Raw genomic sequence first — 9,320 nt, 5'->3', positions numbered from 1 at the left:
TATACTGTATGATTCCAACTGTATGACATTCTGGAAAAGAAAAAACTATGGAGACAGTAAAAAGATCAGTGGTTTCCAAGGGTTTGCGGGAGGGAGGGATGAATCTGTGGAGCACAGGGGATTTTTTAGGGCAGTAAAATTATTCTATATAATAATATAATGGTGGATACATGTCATTACACATTTCTCAGAACTAATAAAATATTCAAGACAAAGAGTGAACCCTAATGTAAACTATAGACTTCAGCTAATAATAATGTATCAACATTGGCTCACCAATTGTAACAAGTGTACCTCACTTAGGCAAGATATTAATAAAAGAAGCTATGTGTGGGGGGACTGTAATATGAGAACTCCCTGTACTTCCCAATGAATTTTTCTGTATATCTAAAACTATTCTAAAAGATGCCTTTTTTTTTTTTATAAAAGACTATGGTGAAAATAAAATATAATACTAAAAAGTACTAAATTAATCTAAAGAAGGCAAGAAAGAAATAAATGACAACAATGACAAAAAGTGAAACAAATGGAGAAGTCACAGCTCTAAATCCAACACTACAAATAATTACATTAAATGTAAATGGACTAAATATTCCAATTAAAAGGCAGAGACTGTTAGACTGGGTAAAAGAAGAGGACCTAAGTTTTGAGTTAAAGAGCCTTTAATACACTTTAAATACAGACAGAGTAGGTTGTAATCAAAAGGGTGAAGTTATATGCAAACACTAATCAAAAGAAAGTTGAAGTAGCAGTATTAATACCAGATAAAATAGACTTTAAGACAGAGTATTACCAGAGATAAAGTAGATTTCACAATGATATAAAGTAAATATATCAGGAAGACAGAACAAATATCAATGTATGTGTACGTGTCTAATAACAGGTTTTAATAATATTTTTAAAAATTTTATTATTGAAGTATAGTTGACATACAATGTTATATTAGCTTCAGATGTACAACATAGTGATTTGACACTTCTACGCATTATGCAATGCTCACCACAGTAAGTGTAGTCACCATCTGTCACCAATGTTATTATAATATTATTGGACTATATTCCCTATGCTGTATTTTTCATCCCCGTGACTCATTTATAACTGGGAGTTTGTACTCTTAATCTCCTTTGCCTATTTGCTCTGTCCCTACACATCCCACCCTGGCAACCAGTTTGTTCTCTGTATTTATGAGTCTGTTTCTGTTTTTGTTATTTTGTTTTTTAGATTCCACATGTAAGTGAAGTCATATGGTACTTGTCTTTCTCTGCTAGCATATTTCACTTAGTACCCTCTAGGTCATAAATAACAGAATTTCATTTTTTTTTATGGCTGAGTAATATTCTAATGTGTATATATACCATATCTTCTTTATCCATTCATCTATCAACGGACATTTAGGTTGCTTCCGTATCTTGGCTACTGCAATTAATGCTGCAATAAACATAGGGGTGCATATAACTTTTTGGATTAGTTTCTTGTTTTCTTTGGGTAAATTCCTAGGAATGGAATTCCTGGATCGTATGGTATTTCTGTTTTTAATTTTTTGAGGAAATTCCATATTTTCCACAGTGGTTGCAACAATTATCAATTCCAACAATAGTGCATGAGAGTTCTCTTTTCTCCACACCCTCACCAACACTTGCTATTTCTTGTCTTTTTTAACCATTCTGACTGGTGTGAGGTGACATCTCATTGTGGTTTTCATTTGCATTTACCTGTGATTGGCAATGTTGAGCATCTTTTCATGTGACTGTTGGCCATCTGTGTTTCTGCTTTGCAAAAATGTCCACTCATTTTAAAATCTTTTTTTTTTTTTTTGTGGGGGGGACTTGTGTGACAGTGGGTTAGGCATCCGACTCTTGGTTTCGGTTCTGGTTGTGATCTCAGGGTCGTGAGATTGAGCCCTGTGTCAGGATCTGCACTCTGTCCCCCTCCCCCCCGCCCCATGCACTCTCTCTCTCTCTCAAATAAACAAATCTTTAAAAAAATAATAAAATAAAGTCTTTTTGTTTTTGGTATTGAGTAGTAGGAGTCCTTTATATATTTTGGATATTAATCCCTTAACAGATATATCATTTGCAAATATCTTCTCCCATTCAGTAGCTTGCCCTTTTGTTTGTTGATGGTTTCCTTCACTGTGCAAAAGGTTTTTAGTTTTGTGCAGTCCCTATAGTTTAGTTTTGCTTTTGTTTCTTTTGCCTGAGAAGACATATCCAGAGAAATGCTGCTACAGCCAATAAAGAAAGTATTGCCTATGTTCTCCTCTGGTCTCACATTTAGGTTTTTAATCCATTTTGGATTTATTTTTGTGGACGGTGTAAGGAAGTGGTCGTGTTTCATTCTTGTGTATGTTGCTGTCTGGTTTTCCCAACACCATCTATTGAAGAGACAATAGATGTCTTTTCACCATTGTATATTCTTGCCTCCTTTGTGATAGATTAATTGACCATATAAACTTTTTATTTCTGGCCTCTCTATCCTGTTCCATTGGTCTATGTCTATTTCTGTGCCAGTACCATACTCTTTTATTATAGCTCCATAATATATCTGGAAATCTGGGATTGTGATACCTCCAGCTTTGTTCTTTCTTAAAATTGCTTTGGTTATTTGAGGTCTTTTGTGGTCCTATACAAATTTGAGGAATATTTGCTCTAGTTCTGTGAAAAATACAATTGGTATTTTGTTATGAATTGCACTAAATCCGTAGAATTGGAGGGTGGGTAATATGGACATTTTTAACAATATTACTTTGATTCATGAGCATGGTATATCTTCCCATTTGTTTGTGTTGTTTTTATCAATGTCTTATAGTTCTTAGAGTACAGGTTTTTCACCTCCCTGGTTAAATTTACTTGTAGGTATTTTATTCTCTTTTGGTGCAACTGGAAACGGAATTGTTTTCTTAATTTTCCTTTTTGCTATTTCATTATTAGTGTATAGAAATGCAAAATACATGAAGAAAAAACTAACAGATTTAAGAAACACATAAATCCACAATTACAGCTGGAAATTTTAGCTATCCTCTTGGCAATTGAAAGAATAAGTAGAAAACAAATCAGTAAGGATGTAGAAGGTCTGGCTGACAACAAGTACTCTGACCTAATAGTTATAGGACATCACATCAAACAATTGCTGAATCTACTTTTTTTTTTTTTTTTCCTATTGCACATGGACTGTTCATCAAGACGAGCCAACTGCTAGGCCATAAAAGTGAAGCAGGAAATATTTCAAACTGAAATAATAGAAATGCAGCATATGAAAATTTGTAAATATAGTGAAAATAAAAGAGGAAATTTATAGCTTTAAATGCTTATATTGGAGAGGAAAATGACTTAAAATGATTCTAAGTTTCTATTTTAAAAAGCTAGGAAAAAAGACACCAGTTAATAACCATATTAACTATTTGATGACCAGGAACCAGTTTTAAGCATTTTGCTCCCTAACATGATAGCATGGTACTTACATGTAGACATTTTGCTATGTGTAGTTACATTTTAGGGAACTGGCTGGGGGCTTGGGTATGACATGTATTGCATTCTCATAGTTTTCTATTTAAACTAATGGAAAATAGATCCCCAGTTAGTGTTTTAGCATGAAACAATGGATTTTCAGAATGGATTATTAAGTGGGAGATGTACTGTAACTAGAAAAAACAATTTTAGAAAGTGGCAAAAAACGTAAATATTTGTAAATATTAAATATCTGTACATTAGGAAACACTCTCCTGTCAAAATGACAAGAAATAACAATGGTGTTGATGAGGATGTGGAGAAAGGGAACCCTTGTGCACTGTTGGAGGGAATGTAAATTGATGTGGCCACTGTGGAAATGATACGGAGTTTCCTCAAAAAGTTAAAAATAGAACTACCATATAATACACCAATTGCACTTCTGGGTATTTATCTGAGGGAAACAAAAACACTAACTCAAAAAGATATCTGCACTCCTGCATTCATAACAGCATTATTCACCACAGCCAAGATATGAAGACAACTAAGTGTCCACTGATGGATGAATGGATAAAGAAAACATGATGTAGACGCGTGCGCGCGCGCGCACACACACACACACACACACACACACAAATTACTCAGACACAAAGAAGAAGAAAATCTTGCCATTTGTGACAACATAGATGGATCCTGAGGGCATTATGCTAAGTGAAATAAGTCAGACAGAGAAAGACAAATACTGTATGATCTCACTTATATGTGGAATCTAAACAAACAAAAAACCAAGCTCATCGATACAGAAAACAGACTGGTGGTTGCCAGAGAGGCAGGGGTGGAGGGTGGGTGAAATGGGTGATGGGGGTCAAAAGGTATAAACTTCCAGTTATAAAATAAGTCCTGGGGGTATAACATGCAGCATGGTGACTACAGTTTAAGATGCTGTATTATGTATCTCAGAGAGAGTAGATCTTAAAAGTTGTTATCACAAGAAAAAATTGTAACTGTGTGGTGATGGATGTTAACTAGATTGACAGTGGTGACCATTTTGCATACAAATATCAAATCATTACGTAAGTTAAAAGATGTAAGTTAAAGAGTTTTGGAGAACTTGCATCTGCCACTGTGAGCTTCCAATGCTGGAAGACTTTTCTGAGGAGACTGTTGGCAATGTAACAAGTGATTTTTGGTACTGAATATTGTATGGTGTCAACATCTGCAGAGAAGTGTTATTTCCACATGATACTACAGAATCCTACCTGGGTAATAGACCCATTTGGGGAGCAGTACAGAGCAGTGAATTTTAATAAAGCAGAACACAAAGTGCACTGACACGGTTTCAGATTCCACACTGCAACTATTCTTTTCCTTTTTAAAATAACTTTCATTTTTCAAATAGCGTGAATCTCACAAGAAGTTGCAAAAATCATACAGAAAGATCCACGTACAGTCACCCAGCTCCCCCCAATGGCATCTTATACTGACAGAGAACTTGTCAACCAGGTAATCTTGTTACCTCAGGTGCAGACCTTAATGGGGCTTCACCTGTTTTGCATGCACTTGCTTTTTCTCCAATTAACCATTAAGGAACCATCGTTTGTCATGTTTTAGTGCAGTGCCAAAAAGAGCATCCACGGTGATTAGAAAAAGGATTTTAAAATATTCCTCCCTTTCATCAGAGAGGGAGACAAACCATAAGAGACTCTTAGTCATAGGAAACAAACAAGGTTGCGGGAGGGAAGGGGGGTGGGGGATGGGGTAATTGGGTGATGGACATTAAGGAGGGCACATGATGTAATGAGCATTGGGTGTTATATAAGACTTATGAGTCACTGAACTCTACCTCTGAAACTAATAATACACTGTTAATTAATTGAATTTAAATAAAAAATAAAATATTCCTCCCTTTCCCAACTACATATCTATGTGACTACTTCAAACACACATATGACAACAGACTGAATGCAGAATCTAACCTACTCTAATTGAAGAACTTAATCTTCAATTAAGACACTAAAGATATGTGCAAAAATGTAAAACAATGCCACTCTCCTCAGTAGATACTCTTGTTTTGGAAAAGTTATTTCTCTTAAAAATATTCTATGTTAAGATGGAATGAGTTTATGTCTTTACTTTCAACGAATAGTTTTTGAAATGTCTTAATGTTGACAGATGTAACACAAACTAATGCTCCTTGCGACCTCCAGTGGTTTCTAGGGTCATTAAGGGGTCTGGGTTCTTCGAGGTAAACTCCAGCAGCAGGTAAGCCTTCTCCCAGAGTTCCCCGGCTTTCTGAAGTCCACAAACACCACAATAAACCTGAGACCTTTTTATTCATCAATTTAAACACAGATATTTGAGTGACTTATTATCCAGAGGAAATTAAAAGTTCAGAACTTTATGGAGTGATTGTCAACAGGGGAATATGATTCATATTCAAACTAAATATTTTAAAGTGACCTTTTAAACTACTATTTAATCTAAATTCAAGTACAGCAGTGAAAGAAACTGCAACTATTCAACTTTGTAGAATTCACAATTTTCTTTAGAATGTCCTTGCATTTAGACAGATTTTTTTTCATTACCAAAATGCATGAAGTGAATAGTAGACTTTAAAAATACATTGTTTCTCCAGTGTCTAAGACTTCGTGTTGGTCTGATCCATGGCTGTGAAGAATGCACAGATGGCAGCTGTGATGAGGATATGCATCCCCTCATAAAGAAGTTTTGGAGAAAACACACTCCATATAAATAAATGGTAACGCAGGGATGTCACCAAAATGATATACGCAGAGACTGGAAAAGAACAGATCAGTGCATAGCAGAAGCAAGCATGACCCAGTGCAGAACTGCTGTTAATAAAAAGGGAATGTGTATTAGTATATGCCACTTTTGCATCATGTAAGGCATGAACATACACGTAATCAATATTTTTATTTTGAAAATGACCATGGTAACTCTTGTTCCTGGGACACCCCCCACCCAATCTGGTCAGTCTGGTGGGCAGGAGCCCACCCACCCAAGGGGACAACAGCTGCAGGCGGCTGTCCTGTCACTCTCTAGTGCCTCAACCTGCAAAATATTTGTGAAAAGTGCATCCCCAAATTTTGCAATAGATATGTTTAAAAATCATGTGCATGTACCACTACATAACGCATCACAAATGTTATGAAACATAATGAAAAGAAAATCACACAGGATGAGATATACGTTTTGCGCTCTGCTTTGTGCTGCCCAGTGGAGCATCTGGTCTGGGGACACTGGCCCGAGAGTGTTTGCTAAGCAAATTAACAGAAAAGAGCATTCTCAAGCATGCGCAAGCCCTCAAAGCACACGCATGCCCTCTTTTTCTTTTCAAACCATCGACACAATCATTACATAAATCTAACCTATTCTTGAAGGCAACTTCCTTCCAAATGACAAGTTCTATCATTCACTCACTTCACCTCACAAATCCTCAGAGGCCAGGCTTTCCAGGCTCTGGTTAAAGCCAAGTTCCAGTTCTGACGCTTCCCCTCAAACACTGCATGAGTGTAGGTGGCCTTTCTGGGGCCGGTAAATGCCACACGTCACCGCTGCCCACCCTTTCCTGAAGCATGACCCCCATTACACGCGCAGCCATCCTCACTGTGTAGGACTCACATCAGCATGGCCGCGTATGGGGACATGGACCCGGGATTACTGGAGTCCCAGGGTGGGGAGTAGATGGTCTGTGTGCTCAGGGGAGCCTGGGGGGCACCATGCTCACACTGGGAAGGGTCTGGACATGAAGGGTGAGCAATGAGGAGTTCTGTGTAGGGGGAGCGAAGACCCTGAGGTACAGAGCGAGCGTGTGTGCGTGTGCATGGGTGTGTGTGCACACATGTGCTCCACAAAGGGGCTCCTTAGGCCTAGCGACCCAGCGCCACTAGCTGGTGCCACTCAGATCCCCTCGGTGTGCTCCATGTCCAGCAAAAGGTGCCAACAGCCGCTCAGGGGCCAAAGGGCGCCTGGCCCCTCATGCTCACAGCTCTTGCCCCCGCTGTGCCCTCACCTTGCCCTAACTGGCTCCCCATCTTGGGCCTTGGTGTCCATTCTTTCTTCCTGCTGGGTTTTCCAGCTGTTGCATCGGCCCCTGGCAGGGAACATACTCTGCTTGCTTCTACTTGCATACCAGCCTGTGGCCTCGTCCCTGTGCACGTGCTCCTCCCCTGCTCCCCTGACTGGCTGTGATTACTTCTACCCACATGCTCTTCCCTAGGAGGCCATCCTGACCAACACCAGCAGACTCAGGGGCTCAGCCATTCTGACCTCATCTCTGTGACATGCTCAGCAGGTAACTGACTCATCTCTCTGCTACCGCCACCAGACCATGAGCTCCTTGGGGTGAATCCTTGCACCTACATCTTGGGTCCCACTCAAGATCCAGTCCATCAGGCAGATGACCTCGAGGGAGCTGGGCCCTGGGGCATTATTTATTAACTCCCTCAAGGGCCACTGCAACAATACCCGGTGAGGGAAACTCTTGGGAAAAGCTTCATGGATGAAGCTTGTGGCTCATGGCACTGCCACCCCTCTCCTGGGGAGTGTCATGGAGTCTGTGCTCAGCCAAGAGCCTGCTGACCAGACAGTGAGGGAGATGGAGCTCCCAGGACCCTGCCCCTCCTGGCATTTCAATTTCACACAAAGCAAACATCACCTATTTAGAAGACTCGGTTTCTTCCTTCCATAGCAACACCCAGTAGGGTCACCATTCCCACAACCTCAGCAAAGAACAACGTGCACTGTAGGGAAATGGATGAAGGCCTTGCAGCCTGGCTTATCATGGCTGTCCATGCCACCAGGCTCCAGAACTGAAGCCAAGGGTCATGGACCACCCAGGGCCCAATTTTTGAGCCATTAGAAATACTTTCTTTTTCCACCATTTTTATCTGGCTCTAGTTTTCGTGACTTTGGAACCCTCCGCCCCCCAAACCAATGAGTAAAAATTGATGTTTTAAGCTTTTAAAAAAGAACAAGAAAACCCTTTTCTAAAATAAAAGAGAAACACTCCTTAATTAGGGAAAACATCATATCATACTAGGGAGAAGAAAACATCATATAATACTCTCCGGCCAGTTAAAATGCTTTCAGCTTACTTACAAAAAAATGCTTTGTCTTTTTTTCTCCCCCATATAAACAGATGGAAAGTGCAAGGAAAATCGAATTGTGATTTCAGCACCAAGGGAGCTCTTCTTCCTAGAAGCCCAGGCTCTCCCTACCCGGCCCTCATCCTCCCCAGCGCACCCACTCCGTTGCTCTGTAGGCTGCAGATACGGTGTGCCGAGCAGAGCCATATGCGCTGTGGCAGATAAGCTCTCCAAGGCCAACTCGTGGCCCCGAGTCCTCAACACATGATGGCACTGACGAGGACTGAGGCCCCCCAACCTGACCTAAGCCCCGTCACAGAGATGTCGGGGAGCCTGCTGGGGGGAGAACCCACGGCTCAGCGGTGGTCCTGCGGCCCACGTGGGCTCACAGAATGAGAGCCTGAGCACCCTCCGCCCGGCCGGCAGCACCTTGACTTGCACGTGCCGACCGCCAGACCAGCAGCGACTCTGAGGTGCCGACCGCCAGACCAGCAGCGACTCTGAGGAGTCTATCAGAGACGGTCCCAAAGTGTGTGCCCAAGGAGGACACAGTGACTCGTAGGCATCTCCCTTGTGCTCAGGAAAACCAGCTGGAGGAGAGACTCTCACATTTGAGAGGCTGAGAATCAACCATGGCAATTTAGAGCGGAGGCCAGAAGGTCTCTAGAGCAGGAAGCCTGCTCTCCACAGCTGAAGCCTTGACTAGCTTTCTTGCTCTAAACTTTGACTTGAGAGTGTCACCCCACTCACACCTACACTCCTCTTC

General features: G+C 40.8%; 1 protein-coding gene across 3 annotated transcripts in view; it reads right to left on the bottom strand.

Moving 5' to 3' along the window:
• Nucleotides 1-644: 644 nt before the first annotated feature.
• Nucleotides 645-9,320, bottom strand: part of PIGG (phosphatidylinositol glycan anchor biosynthesis class G (EMM blood group)) — a 46,522-nt gene continuing 37,846 nt past the window's right edge. For 2 of the 3 annotated variants that reach the window (XM_078068266.1, XM_036094293.2), the window contains one exon: nt 645-6,298. In XM_078068266.1, coding sequence (XP_077924392.1) covers nt 6,161-6,298 — 138 coding nt within the window. In that variant the 3' untranslated portion in view covers nt 645-6,160. The remainder of the gene's footprint in view (nt 6,299-9,320) is intronic. The other variant, XM_078068265.1, reaches the window with a different exon arrangement.

This window comes from Halichoerus grypus, chromosome 3 (genome assembly GCF_964656455.1).
Source record: "Halichoerus grypus chromosome 3, mHalGry1.hap1.1, whole genome shotgun sequence".
In the NCBI taxonomy this organism is placed as follows: domain Eukaryota; kingdom Metazoa; phylum Chordata; class Mammalia; order Carnivora; family Phocidae; genus Halichoerus; species Halichoerus grypus.
This window is presented reverse-complemented; position numbering and strand designations above follow the sequence as displayed.